At 41.5% G+C, this 17,740-nt stretch overlaps 1 protein-coding gene across 6 annotated transcripts in view; it reads right to left on the bottom strand.

The window, feature by feature from the left end:
- Nucleotides 1–17,740, bottom strand: part of LOC134213073 (tyrosine-protein kinase Btk) — a 337,863-nt gene that overhangs the window by 24,148 nt on the left and 295,975 nt on the right. For all 6 annotated transcript variants that reach the window (XM_062691623.1, XM_062691624.1, XM_062691627.1 and 3 more), the window contains one exon: nucleotides 1,112–1,488. In XM_062691623.1, coding sequence (XP_062547607.1) covers nucleotides 1,112–1,488 — 377 coding nt within the window. The remainder of the gene's footprint in view (nucleotides 1–1,111; nucleotides 1,489–17,740) is intronic.

The following is a 17,740-nucleotide window of genomic DNA, read 5'->3' as shown; positions in this document are numbered from 1 at the left end:
TCGCAATCTGCTCTTTTTTTGCGCAACCATAAGAAGGTCGAGCCATTGCCATTGATCAAAATCGTCGATATCCTCCCGAATCAGCAGATCTGCCCACATTTTTTGCTATGCTACACATTCCACTCTCGGAAACGACGAGACGGTGAACGTCTGTGTGCAAATGGATGAGGTCCCCCATCTCGAAGCAAAATGTTCGATTCGGACCACTATGTTATTATCAAATTCTTATAACTCCTGTGCAGTGCGCATAACACAGGTCGTCGCGCCAGTAGAAATTTTCTCACGCTTTCGAGATTGGTGCGTTACGACTCGTAATTTATTCTTCTAGATCTTGAAAATTTGAACTGATGGAAGCATACAGGAGGAACGGAGATGAAAGGGGTGTAGTAATACGAAAGCATCGACAAGTCTTCTGCGAGCGCATCCGATGATCGATTTAGTAAAAGTTTTTGTTGGCGTTTTTATGGTTCCCGTTTTGATTCTATTTTCATTTCGAGGAAAGATCGACGAACAGCGATAAGGTTGCCCCCGACGATAATTAAATCATTATTGGTAGTAAAGCATAATTGGTCTAAGAGGAATTAAATTTCCAGACGACCCTAAACGAATTTGTTTTTCAACTGCGTACCGGTCGAACCGCTGGAATATTGATGGCGGTATTACAAAGCTGCTTAAGTAATTAAATACATTTGAAAAACTCATAAAAAATTCCAACTGCTGAAAATTGTTTAATTTTCTAATTTATTTCAATATTCTATACATTTTCAGAAGCACGTGTGACGTGACATACAAACACCCCCCTATATCCCCCCATATATCATGGCCAGCAAACGGAAACTAAGGGAAAATCCATAAAGCACGCCACGCAAAAATTGAAGATATTTTCACCCTATCCTTCAACACGTTTTTTGTGTAAAATCATTAAAATTTTTGTATGAATCGCCATGCCGTTCTAAGCCCCCTCTCGCCTTAGAAGCATGACGTTTTTTGTGGATGGCTCTAAGTTTTTTAGTTCATGTCATTCAAACACTTTCAGAATTGTCTGTCTAATAAAAATAATGAAAAATAAATATATCAAGGTAAAAGACTCGCCTTTCTGATCGTAACTCACCTGGGGCTGAGCAAAGGTGGGCGTGATGTTGCCTAAACTGCTCGAACTGCTGTTGAGGTGATGTGACTGGGAAGACTGCTGATGCTGTAGCTGTTGATGCTGCAGCGAGGGCGAGTGGGAAGACTGCTGGGAGTTGGGGCCCTGAGGCTGAAGCTGTTGCTGCTGCGGATTCTGCTGGTTCGGATGCTGATGGGATAGCAACTGCGGTGACTGATTGCCGGGTTGGCTCGGCGACTGCTGCTGCTGCTGTGACGTTCGATCCGATCCGGTGCCCGAGATGAGATGCGACCCCTGCTGCAGGTGACCGTTCGGATGATGGGTCTGCGTGTTGGGGCTGATGCTTCGAGACGAGTTTTGGGCGGGTGAACTTCCGTTACCTGGTTTTGGAGAGGAGGAGGAGAAGCGAAAAGAATGCATGAGATATTTGCGTGCTCATCACATTGGAATGTCGGCCTGCTCGTTGGTCGAGCGTATGGATGGCCGGGAGATAATTCACCTTCGCCGCCCGTACCCATCGGGAGGGATGGTCGACATTCATTCAATAATGCATTGCATTGGGCATCTTTTACTGACCGTATGCCTGTAGGCATTCGGTGATCTGGAAGAGTGAACGGGGTGATTTGCTGCTCTTGGTGAGCCACGCGAGGACGCGTTTTCATTCATTCTTTCAAGATGAGATCGCGCGTGCATGGAATGTGCGAGTAGGCAATTACGCAGGTATGCCACATCCAACAACGGATGGGAGGCAAAAGAAATTCAACATGATCAACAAAAAAGGCGATTATGGAAGCGACGATGGGTGTGATACAGTCACGATTCCCGGTAATAGTGGTAGGTGCATTTTGTGATGATCCTGGGAATGCCCTTAAGGGAATTGCTTGATATGATATTTATATCAGAACAAATAGCGGTTATTAAGCAGAAACGGAGTATGTAGATGGCAGGAAACGCGTTTGAGTTAGATGTAATTAGACAATTATACTTCAAGGGTTTCTTGTTCATTATGACATAGCAAGGTAAATATCGAATTAACAATTAGAAACTTGAACTCGAAAATAATAATGAATTTGACTCGAGTTATAAACTTCCAAGAAGTAGCTTCCAGTAACTTCTAAGAAATAAAAATAGCATCAAACTACATAATTTGTCGAAACATTTGATTCTCGTAGTAAAGATACTGCCTATCTGAGATTAACTGGGATTAAAAATTATTAATAAGCCTATTGATTAATTACTTTTTTTATCACGAACGACCATTGCCTTCAAAAAGCTAGACCTGTGCACCGCTGCTGATGATTTTCTTACGCCGCCGCCGCTGTAAAAAACGAATCTCAGTGCCGCCGTGTGAAAATATAACGCCGAATATTTTTTTAACCACGCTGATGGTTGTTGATGGACTATTGAAGAAATAGATTTCGGTTACTTGTCGGAAAAACATATATTGTGCTAAGAGAAATTTCATGTGAGGAATTTAGAAGAATCTCTGAAGAGTTATCAAAGTAATTTATGAGAACTTCCTGGAGGAATTCCTAAAGGCACTCCAAATATTTTGTTTTTAATGTAATTTCAGGTGGAGTATCCGTGTAAGATTTGAAAGGAATTCCCAGGTGAACTTCTAAGCAAAATCATGTAAAAAAAATTCTGGAGTACCGTCGTCGGGGGTGACAATAGGTCAAATGGGGGTGAGAATGGGTCACTGTTTCAACTGCATAGAATGCGTGTAGAACAGATTTAATGTATCTGAGGATAATAAAACTGAATTAAAAGAGACCTTTTTGAACGATTTTTTATACGATCTACAGACTGCCGGTGGGGGCGCAGACCCATTAAAAAAAAACCTGAGTTTCAAATCAGGAATTCCTTTGCAAAATTCTTCAAGAAATATTTCATGCATTGATCATTAAAAATTTTTATAAACTCCTTTGGATATTTCCTCAAAAAATCCATCGTGAATTCTTCATGGAAGAGAGAAAATGGAGAATTCTCCAGAGAAATTTTCAGGGGAACATATAGAAATATTTCTGGAAGAGCTCTTGAAGGAATTTTCGCGGATATTTTTGTAGGTATTTTTGAGTGAATTCTTGGAGATTTTCTAAAGATGTCTGAAGAAAACGCGAAAATATTCAAAATATTTTTCTTATGATGTTTCGGAGGAGTTTTCAAGGGAATTTCCCGAAAAAATCCTGTAAGGTTTTCTGGACGAGTTCTTGGAGAAATTCTGGAGAAGTTTCAGTGGGAATTGCCTGGGAGATTCTAGAATAAATTTGTGATTTCCGGAGAATTTATTTCCAGAGTAATATATTTGTGAACGACTTTCCGTGTTCTTGGAGGAGTTTTTGGAGGAACTCCAGAGAGAAGAAGAAATCTTGAAGCATTCATATAGGAACTTCCTGAGGCATTCCGGAAAAAATTGAAGGAATTTTTGGGAAAATTCCTGGAGGAACTTCCGGACGAAATCATGGAGGAACTTCCGAAGGGATTCCTGGAGGAACTTTGGAATGAATTCCAGGAGGAACTTACGGAGGAGTTCATGGAGGAACTTCTAGAGAGATTCCTGGAGGAATTTCGGAGGAATTCCTGGAGGAACTTCTGGTGGAATTTCCGGAAGAATATCCCAATAAACTTCCGGAGGAACTACTTGAGGATCTTCCGGAGGAACTCCTGGAGGAACTTCCGAAGTAACTCCTGAAGGAACTTCCGGAAGAATTCCTGGAGGAATTTCCGGAACAACTCCTGGAAGAACTATCGGAGGAACTCTTGGAGAAACTTCCAGAGGAACTCCAGGAGGAACTTCCGGAGGTATTCCTGGAAGGACCCTTCGGAGGAACTTCCGGAGAAACTCCTAGAGGAACTTCCGGAGAAATTCTTGGAGGAACCTTCCGAGGAATTTATAGAGGAACTTCCGGAAGAATTCCTGTTGGACCTTCTGGAAGAATTCCTGAAACAACTTCCAGAGAAATTATTGGAAGACCTTCCAGAGAAATTCCTGGTGGACTTTCCGGAGGGTTTCATGGAGGAATTCCTGGAGGAACTTGCAGAGGAATTCCTGGGGGAACTTGCGGAGGAATTCCTGGGGGAACTTCCGGAGGAATTTATGGAGGAACTTCCGGAGGAATTTATGGAGGAACTTCCGGAGGAATTCTTGGAGGAACTTCCGGAGGAATTCTTGGAGGAACTTCCGGAGGAATTCCTGGAGAAACTTCCGGAGAAATTCCTGGAGAAACTTCCGGAGAAATTCCTGGAGAAACTTCCGGAGGAATTCCTCGAGGAACTTCAAGAGAAATTCCTCGAGGAACTTCCGGTGGAATTCAAGAAGGAAATACGGGGGAATTTGTGGAAAAAATTCGGAAAATTTCTATTACTTGAAATAAGCTCACGCCGAACCACGCCGCCGCCGCTGGCTGAAAATGATCTATCACGCCGCCACCGAAAAAATTTCAATCGGCGCACAGGTCTACTTTCTGGTGGTTAATGTGGTGAACTGCTGCGCGAAAGCTGGAAATCAACTTTTTCAGAGTTAGAATGAGAACTCTTGAAGCATGAGAACTCGGAAGCAGTAACCGATCTTAAGGCATGGGCTTTAGGAAGTCCTTTAGTAGCATAGCATATGTCGGATAACAATTTTAACCCCAAAATGAATTCAGCGATTCAAGGTTACTCTTTGGTGGAACATTCGAGTGACATATTAAGGTCTGAGGATAGTTCTCTCGAGGTAGAGCTCTTTTTCCGAACTCGTAATTGGGAGAGAATTTCGCTTCTTCTTCATCTTCAATGGATCCACATTCCAACTGGAACTTGGCCTGCTTTTCGAAAATTCTATTAGCATTTCCTTAGTTATTTATTGAAAGCTTTTATATGCCCCCGCTGTTGAACTTAATCTAGAATTTAAAAAACACCTAAATAAAGAATAAAAAAAAATTGCATGAATAAGTATCTTGTGTGGCAAGTTCAAGGATACACTGTGCCCAGGGTGTCGAGAAAGTTTCCAACCCGAAAACATCCTAGACCGGACCGAGAAACGAACTCGCCATCACCGGATTGGCAATCCTACGCCTTTGCTTATCGCCGCTGACAATCTCTTTGGAAGCAATGTTCGTGGTTCAATGTGTCGTGGGCCTTATTTTTTCAAATTCGAATTGCGCTCTAAATACTGAGCTATTGTGCAACTAAAAATTTTAGCTTTTCGGTACCTTTCTCCAAAAAATTTGAAGCATAAAGGAACCGAATTTTGCAAAACCCAACTGACAGAAGTTTTAAAATTGTCCAACGATCTTTTCGGAATAATAAAAAGTAGGGGGAATGACGGCTTTGGCAGGTTTTGTTCTATTATTGTCAGGGGGGTTTTTTATGACTGATTCTGCTCAAATTTGGCCTAAACATTCTTTGCATATCAAAGAATATTGTGGCCAAATTTCATAAAATTTGGTCGACAAAAACACCCCTGCCAATAATAGAACAAAACCTGCCAAAGCCGTCTTTCCCCCTATATGTTACCGCATAACATTTTGAAGGAAACTTTCAACCAAGTCCAAATCCCATACGAAAATTACCATTTTGGGAGAGCAGCGAACAGTACATTTTCTCGTGGCGCACAGCAGGATAGGAGCGATAAGAGCGATCAATTTTGTATCTAGCGTGACACTAGGAATTAGCGCATTCACATTTGCAAACAAGAAGTTACCAAATATATAAGTTAAAAATAAAATGTAGGAATGGGAGGAGACAAATAATTGATAATAAGCAAGACGAATAAGATGAATAAGACGAATAAGACAAATGAGACAAATAAGACAAATAAGACAAATAATACAAATGAGACAAATGAGACAAATAAGACAAATAAGACAGATAAGACAAATAAGACAAATAACACAAATAAAACAAATAAGACGAATAAGACAAATAAGATATTCCTCGAAGAATATCCCTCCAGTAATTCGTCCGGATATTCTTTCAGGAGTTCCTCCCGATATTCCTCCAAGCATTCGTCCGGATATTCCACCACGAACTATTGAGGACATCCCTCCAAAAAAAATCGTATATTCCTCCAAGTATTTCTTCAGGAATCAGGAATTATTCTGGATTTTACTTCTGGAATTTCTCTTACTATTTCTCTGGAATACCTTCGAATATATCTTCAGGAATTCCTCCGGATAACTCTTCAAGAATTTCTTCGGATAATCCTCCAAGAATTTCTTCGGATGTTTCTATAAAAATTCCTCCAGGAATTCCTCCGGGTATTTCACCAGGAACTCCTCTGGATATTCCTCATGTATTTTTTCCGGATATTCCTCAAGATATTTTCCAGATATTTTTTTAAAGGATTTCCGGAGGAATATATGGAAAAGTTCCTGAAGGAATATCCGGAAGAATATCTGGAGGTAATCCTTGTGGAATATCCAGAGTAATTCCTATCGGAACATCCAGAGAAATTCTTGGAGGAGTATCCCAAGAAATTCCTGAAGAAATATCCGAAGGTATTCCTGATAAATTCCTGTAGGAAAATCCGGAGGAATTCCTGAAGGAATAACAGAAGGAATAACGCGATCGGGGGTGACAATGGGTCTGGTGGGTGAGAATGGGTCATCGCTTTCACTGGCAGTCTTTAGATCGTAGAGCAAAATCGTTCAAAAAGGTTTCTTATATTTTAGTCTTCTTGCCTTCAGATGCATTCAATCTAATCTGCAAGCATTCTAAGTGGTTGAAACTGTGACCCACTCTCACCCCCATTTGACCCATTGTCACCCCGACGACGGTATGTTGAGAGGAATATCTGAGGAATATCCGGACAAACTCCTAGAGGAAAATCTCATGGAATTTCTGGAGGAATGTTAGAAGGAATTACTGGAGAAATATCCAGAGAAGTTCCAGAAAAAATATCCGGGAGAGTTCCTGAAGAAATATACGGAGCCATTCGTGAGGAATATCAAGAGAAATTCCTGAAGGAAAATGCGAAGGAATTCCTGAAGGAATATCCGGGTGAATGTTCAAAAGAATTTCTGAAGATTTACCCGGACGAATTCCTGGAGAAATATCTAGTGGAATTCCTAAAGAAATATTCCTGGATGAATACTCGGAGGATCACTTGGAGAAATTCCTGTAGATATTCCTAAAAAAATATCCGCAAAAATTCCTAAAGGAATAGAATAGACTTAGACAAATAATACAAATGAATTTTTGAAGGAACGTCCGGAGAATTATCTAAGGTGATATCCAGAACTGTTGATCCAGAAAACACTCATGTTTTCTAATTTATAAATCATCGGAGTTTGTTTATTTTGATCTCTTCAATTTCAATCCGTGATTGGTCGGTGCTGCTGTTTTTCTCTCTCTTCTCTGATCCACTGCACGAGCGATAAATTTCTTCCCCATTGTTGCCAGTCTATTTTGTTCTACGTTTGCTGCAAATTCTCAAGTAATTCTCGCTTAACTTTTCAAAAGGACCTAAGTAACATTTTTTTCATGAATTAATTTGAATAGCGCAATCAATAGAACAACATGAAAGCTTTTGATTGCAGTACTCAAATTAATTCATGAAAAAAATGTTACTTAAGTCCTTTTAAAAAGTTAAGCGAGAATTGTAAACTGAACAATGAAGAAATAATTTTGGCGAGACTGACAGCTTTATTCTGGCGGGTTAAATCGTGCGATTTTTTTTCTCACAGAGAAATCTTCTTCTTCTTATTTGCATTACATCCCGCACTGGGATTTATGTATTCGTATATCATGAGGCTTACATGATGATACTTTTATGCCCAGGGAAGTCGATACAATTTTCAATCCGAAAATTGCCTAGACCGGTACCAGGAATCGAACCCAGCCACCCTCAGTATGGTCTTGCTTTATAGCCGCGCTACCCCTAGGCTAAGGGGGGCCATTCAGAGAAAGATATCACGTGCTTTTTTAACGGAAAACCCTTCCCTCAGACCTTGTGTCACCGCTGACTGAAAATGATCTTTCACGCCGCAGCCGATATGTTTTTTTTATCGGTGCATAAGTCTAGCAGAAGCTATGTTGAGTCAAACCAAATAAAAAACCAGAAACAAAGATTGGAGGGTAAAGGGAGATGAAGAGGGTGGAGTGATATTGTTAACAAAACGAACAATTCAGTGTAACTTTCCAACCCTAGAACCAAATTTGAGGAACATTTTATCTACTTATGGAGACGATTATATGGAGTGGTGTCATTATAGGGAGAAAGAGGAGGAGTATTTTTCAGTAAATGAATTGTTTGGTAAACAAATGAGGTCATTTTAATAAGAAATAAGGTACAAGAATGAAAGAAGAAAGTGGAATATCTCTGAAAAATGTAGCAGGAAAAGAAGGGATGAAAAACAAAAAAATTGGTGAACATAAAAGGAACAAAAAATAAAGATGCAAGAAAATAAGAACAAAAAAGAAAAAGAAAGAATGAAGAAAAATATGCGAAAAAATACCTTCCTTAGTCGTGCCGTAAGATGCGCGGCTACAAAGCATGACCTGACCATGCTGAAGGTGGCTGAGTTCGATTCCCGGAGTAGGAAATTTTTGGTTTGGAAATTTTCTCGACTTCCTTGGGCATTACTATCATCGTGTTAACCTCATGATAAACAAATGCAAAAATGGTAGCTTGGCTTAGAAACCTCGAATAATAACTGTGGAGGTTCTTAATGAACATTGCGAGACGGCAATGATCCAGTTGGGGATATAATGCCAATAAGAAGAAGAAAAAGAAAGGAAAAAACAGAATGCAATAAAGGAGTAAAAAAAATAGAACACAAGGAAATTCAAAAAAGGAAATAAGGAAGAGAAAATGAGTAAAAAGAAAACGGAAGAAGGAAGAAAAAATAAATAGAAATAAGTAAGGGAAAAGAAAGGAAAACTGAGAAGGAAGAAGAAAGAAGATAAAAAGACGGAGAAGAAAGAAAAAAATAATAAGAAGAAAAAAGGACGAAAGAATGTAGAAGAAGGAAGAATAAAATTGGTAGAAAAAAAAGGTGGAAGGTGAAAGAAAGAAAAGAAACGAAATAAATAAGAAGAAAGGAAGCGAAATAAAGAAAGAGCCCGCATAATGTTCAGCCCGAGAATTACGTTTTTTGAACATATTAAATTTTGTTGTATAACGCCGAACGGCATTCGTCCAAATCAATAAACACCAACGAGTAGGACACAAGGCCTAAAACACTACAGCCACCCTATTGAGAAGCCTTTCACAGTGAGCACATCGAATGCCTTCTATACTTCGACCTTCTTTCTATCAATCTATCTACCTACAGAGGTTAGACAAAAAAGTTGAGACAGGCACAATTTTGTCGAAATTCAAAACAGAATAACTTTGCTTAAAATAATTCGATTTTGATAAAACCGGGACCATCATACGCAGAAACTCTTAAAGTTTTTGGTCGTCATTTTGAATCTTACATCGGTTCAAGGGAACTGGAGATGTTTCGAATATTCCGAGGGTATGTTGAAAATGCTTTTTTATCTTCTGCATGTCAGGACAGGAGTTTCTGCATTCAATGTTCTCGGTTTGACCGAAATCAGATAATTTACTGCAAAGTTATGCTAATTTGAAAGTAGACAAAATTTCGCCTATCTCATCCTTCGTCTAACCCCTTTTTGTCTACCCTTGTATTACGAGAAGTTAAAGCGTTCACGTAAGGGCCACGTGCCACAGCCTGATATGTGTAAGGACATAAACGGGAACCTTCTTACGAACGAGCGTTAGGTGATCCAAAGGTGGCGGCAGCACTACGAAGAACACCTGAATGGCGATGTGGCACCACCACGGACCAGGTGTTCGCCATTCGCCAAGTACTGCAGAAATGCCGCGAATACAACGTGCCCACACATCATCTATCCATCGACTTCAAAGCCGCATATGATACAATCGATCGGGACCAGCTATGGCAGCTAATGCACGAACACGGTTTTCCGGATAAACTGACACGGTTGATCAAAGCGACGATGGATCGGGTGATGTGCGTAGTTCGAGTTTCAGGGGCATTCTCGAGTCCCTTCGAAACCAACAGAGGGTTACGGCAAGGTGATGTTCTTTCGTGTCTGCTATTCAACATCGCTTTGGAAGTGGTAATACGAAGAGATATTATGGCACGCAGATGGAGGAAGCCTACATCAGACTGAAGAGGGAAGCTAAGCGGATCGGACTAGTCATCAACACGTCGAAGACGAAGTACATGATAGGAAGAGGTTCAAGAGAAGACAATGTGAGCCACCCACCGCGAGTTTGCATCGGTGGTGACGAAATCGAGGTGGTAGAAGAATTTATGTACTTGGGCTCACTGGTGACTGCCGAAAATGACACCAGCAGAGAAATTCGGAGACGCATAGGGGCTGGAAATCGTACGTACTTTGGACTCCGCAAGACGCTCCGATCTAATAGAGTTCGCCGCCGTACCAAACTGACAATCTACAAAACGCTAATTAGACCGGTAGTCCTCTACGGACACGAGACCTGGACGATGCTCGTGGAGGACCAACGCGCACTTGGAGTTTTCGAAAGGAAAGTGCTGCGTACCATCTATGGTGGGGTGCAGATGGCGGACGGTACGTGGAGGAGGCGAATGAACCACGAATTGCATCAGCTGTTGGGAGAACCATCCATCGTTCACACCGCGAAAATCGGACGACTGCGATGGGCCGGGCACGTAGCCAGAATGTCGGACAGTAACCCGGTGAAAATGGTTCTCGACAACGATCCGACGGGCACAAGAAGGCGAGGTGCGCAGCGGGCAAGGTGGATCGATCAGGTGGAAGATGACTTGCGGACCCTCCGTAGACTGCGTGGTTGGCGACGTGTAGCCATGGACCGAGCCGAATGGAGAAGACTCTTATATACCGCACAGGCCACTTCGGCCTTAGTCTGAATAAATAATAATCTATATACATAAAAATGAATTTCTGTCTGTCTGAACCTTATAGACTCGGAAACTACTGAAGCGATCGGCGTGAAAATTTGTATGCAAAGGTTTTTGGGGCCGGGGAAGGTTCTTAAGATGGTTCGAGGCCCATCCCTTCTTTGGAAAGGGGGGCTCCCATACAAATGAAACAGAAATTTCGACATAACTCGATAACTAATCAGAGTATAAATCGCTTTCAGGCGAAACGAAGTTCGTCGGGTCTGCTAGTAATATACATAAAAATGAATTTCTGTCTGTCTGAACCTTATAGACTCGGAAACTACTGAACCGATCGGCGTGAAAATTTGTATGCAAAGGTTTTTGGGGCCGGGGAAGGTTCTTAAGATAGTTCGAGGCCCATCCCTTCTTTGGAAAGGGGGGCTCCCATACAAATGAAACAGAAATTTCGACATAACTCGATAACTAATCAGAGTATAAATCGCTTTCAAGCGAAACGAAGTTCGTCGGGTCTGCTAGTAATAAATAATAATGTATGACGATACCGTGGTATTATAAGCTCCAGCATTGGACATTTAATTTCATATTTTCCTTTTCAATCCCGAGCAAATCCAGTTTTAAATTTAGTTAATTGTAGAGCAATAATGAATGACGATATCAACTTTTTTACAGTTCAAGCATTAGAAGATAAGATTTTGGTACTGAAAGATCAGAACGAATCAATATTTATTTCAGGTCCTGCTTTCATCCTTTCGAGAGGCTTCTAATCCAACTTGATCATGATCTGCATTAAACAGCGCACCTTATCACAAAGCAACTAGCGTATAAAAGTGGAAAACGTGTTCTCAATGAATATTAGTTTTTAATTATTAAAAGATGGTAATACAGGAATACTTTGGATATTACCAGATTGTCTCTACCTACAAAAACAGCTAGAAAAACATTCACTTTGAAAAAAAACAGTCTTCCAAAACAGGAACTAAAGGAACAGTTCCAATTTATGCAATCCAACAAGTATAAATTAACCAAAGTAGACAGCACATAAGCTTAGCTGAAACCCATACACGGGTCAACATTACCGATAACCCTGGCTCGAAGTGATCTACGTGCTTCGAATACTACTCGTTGTGTTTCAACCCCAACATTAAATTCAAACATCCTTGGCTTTTATTGAGTACCACATGGCGGCAGCATAAGTGCAACTAGCCGAAATAGAAACCATTATAACCTACAAACAGCTGAGCATGAAACCATTAATCAAGTTCGATTGCCCCGCAAAGACCGCCATCGCCGCGCGCTGATTCGGCTCTGAGGTTATGCTGCATCTGTACTTCGTTCACGTAGGAAACAATTACCAAAACAAAAGCTGAATATCAATGTGCGATTTGTTTACGTTCGCTGTCGCAGTCGATTCCACTGGTTAATGTGGTAAACGCATAAATTATCCAAACCAATTCGATTCGACTCTGAAATTGGAAAAAAAAATCGCGGATGGTGATGTCTGCCTCGAAACTAAAACCCGCCACTAGTGGGAGAGATAATGCAGCTTTTGCGAGATTTGTCGATTAGAAGGTCGGAGGCATACGAAATATAGAAGTGTTTGTTAACAAAATAGCAGCGTTGTCGTATCGTCGATCTCGGAACAAATATCCAACCATTCAGAAAAGCTTTGCTGGTAAACACCTTTGCTGGAGTGCTTTGAATAGTGTGAACAACAAGAGTGGTGATTATTTTGATATTTAACAAGTTAATGCCGATCAAGTGCTACCAAAGCGAAACTGCAGGCGGCGAAGGCATTAGTCTCTTTTGTTCGGCGGTCTTTGTTTTGGATCGTTTTTTATTGATTTTCGCTCACTTCAGATCTAGAGGTGTTTCTTATGAAGTACCAGACCAAGATCCGGCGACAAGTGATTGGTTCCTCGTTGCTTGACTTTGACCCAGACACATTTGAATGAAGACGATTCGTTTTTGAAAGAGGGACTGAGAACAAATTTTAGAATCACCGTTGCGGCAAAAAAGAGTAACGATTCCCAGGCGAGTATCCTGTGTTTTTCAAGCGCAATATATTATTTCTAGGCTTGTAATTTGAATTAATTGCTTTGAGCGGTGTCCCCCGAAAAAAAAAACTATCTTTGACGCGAACAAATAAAAACACTGGCGCATCTATTTCACGGAACCATCGCCACGGACCTACGACGAGAACGAAATAAGCATTTGTTCCACAAGCTTTGTTCGATTCACACTTCTGCGAGAAATTATGACCCCACGTAATCATCATCAACCGGAGTGAATGTTTAGCCGAACTGCCACCACACCTCATTAATGTGGGAGAAGCTTTGGGATTGGTTTCCGACTGCGCGACCTCGAGGTGTGAGTATCATTTTTTGAAATTCAAACAAAGGCAATTTTCTTCTTCTCGGACCGATCTCACCCTCATGGGGTGTGGGCAAGAGTTTTTAACTGGAACATTAAAGCATCGTAGGCTATCATGGTTTTGAGAACAAGACGTTAATGTAAGGTAGAATTTTCACTTGGCTGGTTTCGTAACGGAAGGGTGATCTTATATGTTTGATTTCTCACGTTCAGCGGAGGGAGATGTGATGCGTAACGGATGACATGACATTCCTTAGAAATGCATTATATTAATGAGAATATGATTTTCAAAAGAAACCGCATGACATATAAAGGAATTGGTGGATCTAAAGTGTCATGATACGTTTCTTCAATCAACAAAAAAAAAAACCATCTTTTCTAGAAGACTTTACAAACGTTCCAGAGGAATAATAAAAATACCCAAAGCAGAATGTCAGAATGACAAATTAAGGATTTTGGATATCCAAAGTTGTATTGAATTGGCCCTTGATTCAGGGTAAATATAATTATCATCGATCCGAAAATGAATATTGGTTCCGACAAACTCGCCAAAAAAATATGGTATATGAAACGTACAACTCATGCTGAAGAAAAGATTTGTTTGAAATGAATTGCTTAAAGAACTATTAATATCCATCATTATTGAATATTGCACAAAGACAACTTTAAGTCATATTACCAGCGACCCAGTGTTAATATCTCACTCCTAAACTGTTTCACTTTTTCGCGCCATCCAAGGATAACTTCTCTCACTTGGCTCAATGTCAGTGGAACACCCCGACCGAACGCGACCGCACGCAATGTCTGAGATCAAGTCTAGTCAGTCCACATTCGCACAGGAGGCAATAATATAATATAACATTAATACCTGTACCGTAAAAAAATAGGCGTCTGACAACTTGCCACCCCAAGATTGGAGCAGGTCGAACACGACCATTTTCGAGCACCCGCTGATCTACGCGGTGGATACTTTGCTGCACTCTAGATCATTTATGTAGTTGGCGCAAGCGGTTGGAGATGCAAACCGAGCCTGCCATGCAATAAAGTTCAAAAATTAATATGCCTCCAGGCGATAGACGGCTCTCTGTGGTTGCGGCCGATCCAGCGGCTGTGGAAAGTCATGGCCAAACAGGTGCCTTTCGAATTCGGTTTTTGTTGTTCTCGATATGTAAGCTGTCTGTCACGTTGCCACACTAATTGCTTCAATTAATTAGTGCTGATTTTCGTATACTTTGGGGATTTGACGGGCGAGGTTTCCTTAATTGATCAACTAATTCGTACTAATTCCTAGACCGATGTAGTAATTATTCCCAATTTATCATCAGATGTTTGCCGGAGATTGAATCAAAATCGATCGCTTTTACGCCACAATGAGTCACAACGTGAGGCTGGACTGATTCATCATCGACAAATTCATCAAAAGGAATGCATTCGTCATTTCTCACGATCAGAAGGCATACCTTTCTCAGCCGTTATTGAGGTCGCGACCATCTGTGCACAGCATAAAACATTATGACATCAACTGGCTCGAGCCATCGCGATGTTTTTCTTTGTTGCAAGTAGCATATCTGGCAGGTATTATTCAGTTCGGTGAGTCACAATTATGCAGTGCCAACATTAAACCGCATACAGAGCATTGCGTGTCCATCGGATACATTTTTTCGCCACTTAACTTCCGATTCGATATTAAACGCTTTCATTTGGCGAGTGCTCGAAGGGTGAGTGCTTCGGGTAGTGCAAACCAGTTCATAAATCTGAAACGAATGCATGCAACTGTATGTTGTTGCAAGCTACCGACGACTACCGACATGCGGGTTACGAAAGCGCCACCCGCCATAAGACCGGCTTCTGCTCATCCATCATTCGACTCAGCTTTTCGCAGCAAAGCCAAAACAAATCGTCGTCATCGTTGTCGGGGGTGGTTTGCATGTCAGGGAAGCATGAAGGCAGAAAGCTTTTAAGTATTGCATGCTGCCAGCCACCGTACAAAAACAAAGCTATCTACAGTCGAATGCTATCGTTGTCAGTGACTTGACTACATCATACCTGTGTTCCGAGTACGTCGTTGACGACGATGTCGTTTGTGCCCCGTGTGCTCCATCCTGCAGCGTTAACAGCCCAGCTATGCAACGGAATATATTAATTTCCGACTTTACCAAGCGTGAAATAAAGCAAAGTTTCTTGTAACCGGCACATGATATGAAGCTTATTTGGGTTTCTTGCCTCGAGTGCTTTTATAAGGCAATATACACTTTTTGTCAGTGAGATATATTGAGTGAAGAAATGGGATAATATAAGTATACTTATGGAAAAGTTTGTTCGACAGAAATGTAAGTATTTGTTTTGTTCGACTGGGTCGTTACATCGCCCACTGGGATATTGCCGCCTCGCACCTTAGTGTGATTCAAGAACTTCCACAGTTATTAACTGAAAGGTTTCTAAGCCAAGTTATCATTCTTGCATTCGTATATCATGAGGCTGACACGATGATACTTTTATGCCCAGGTAAGTCGAGACTATTTCCAACCCGAAAATTTTCAAGATCAACCGGGAATCGAACCCACTTACGCTCAGCATGGTGTTGCTTTGTAGCCGCGCAACTTACCGCACGGCTAAGGAGGGCCGCTCACAAATAAGCATGAAAGTTAGCCTAAATAGTTACGGTATATTTCGTAGCTTGATGACAACATGTAATCATTGATGAATTGCAATAGATTAACAAATATTTATGATTTTTATGGTTTACTAGATTATCATTTTGCTCACATCTCACACTAGGATATCTCACAATGATCGGTTCACGACAAAACCGTCCCATTCTAGACTGCGGCGATCAATCCCGATAATATCGATATCGTCCGCAAATCCTAGAAGCATATGTGATCTTGTGATAATGCTACCGCTTTTTTGCTCACCATCTCTCCTAATCGCTCCCTCGAGCGCTCTATTGAACAGTCGATGCATCACCCTGCTTCAATCCATCTAAGGTAACAAATGATGTTGATATTTCATCCGCAACCCTTACACTTGATTTCTATCCGTCCAACGTTATACGACTCAGCCAATCAGTTTCGCCGGAAAATCTTGTTCGAGCATTATTTGCCACAATTCATTCCATTTCATTGAATCATACGTTTAAAATCGTACTTTGAAATCAATAAAAAGATGATGTGTCTGCAAGTTATACTCCCGGAATTTATCAAGGATTTGTCTCAGGGTAACATTTGATCCGTCGTTGATCAGCCTTCACGAAAACCTGCTTGGTATTCGCCGACGAAGGACTCTTCAAGCGGTCTCAATCTGTTGAACAGAATACGGGACATAATTTTGTACGCCGAATTAAGGAGGGTTATTCCTCGGTAATTGGCGCACTCCAGTCTGTGCCCTTTCTTAAAGGAAGGGCAAATGAGGCCGTCCAACCAGCTAGCAGGCAATTCCTCGTCTTCCCATATTTGCCATGTTTGAGAAGTTCAGCCGGGAGCTGGTCCTTCCCCTCAGCCTTATTGTTTTTCAGCTCTTTAATAGCTTTTCTAACCTCATCTAGTGTAGGCGACTCCACAGCATGTCCATCGTCGCTAATATTTATTCTGTTCACCGATGCACCGTCACTTCCACTATTCAACAAAGTCTCGAAGTGTTGCTTCCACCTGGCAGCCACTTCGGTTTTATCTGTCAGCAAATTCCTTTCTTGGTCGTTGCACATGACGGGAGATGGGCTGTCTTTCTCCGCACTCATAAAACCTCCGCATATCATTCTGCTCCTCGGTAATCACTTATTCTTCACACTCTTTTTTCTTCCTGCGGGGGGTTCGTTTTTCGGCTGCTCTTGCTTCCTTGTACCGATCTCTATTCGATCGGGTACCCGACACCAACATCCGGCTTCTGGCAATGTTCTTATCGTCTGTCACTCTCTGACAGTCCACATCGAACCAACCCGTCCTGGGTCGCCTCTGTGCAGTGCCTACCACTTCTCGTGCTGTTGTGCTCACCGCTCCATGGATCGCTAACGTTGATTGCACTTATCCGTTCGTCGAGCTTCTGGCGGTACTCAGCCGGTACTCCTTCCGCCGACAATCGATATATGTATATTGGATATTGTAACGCATCGTTCGCTGTGATCTTTCATTCAATACAGTTTACAACCGGGATCGAATTTTACTGACAACGAGATAGTGATCAGAGTCAATGTTCGGACCTCTAAATGTCCGCACATCGATAACATCCGAGAAATGGCGCCCATCCACCAGAACATGGTCTATCTTATTGCAAGATTTACCATTCGGGTGTCTCCAGGTGTGCTTTCGGATGTTCTTTCGTGCAAAGTAGATGCTACTCATGGCCATCCCTCTGGCAGCAGCGAAATTTACTAGCCGTAGAGTTAGCAACGACGTGACCCAAT

This window comes from Armigeres subalbatus, chromosome 2 (genome assembly GCF_024139115.2).
Source record: "Armigeres subalbatus isolate Guangzhou_Male chromosome 2, GZ_Asu_2, whole genome shotgun sequence".
Taxonomy (NCBI): Eukaryota; Metazoa; Arthropoda; class Insecta; order Diptera; family Culicidae; genus Armigeres; species Armigeres subalbatus.
The sequence above is the reverse complement of the archived record's forward strand: the minus strand, read 5'-3'. Positions and strand labels throughout refer to the sequence as shown.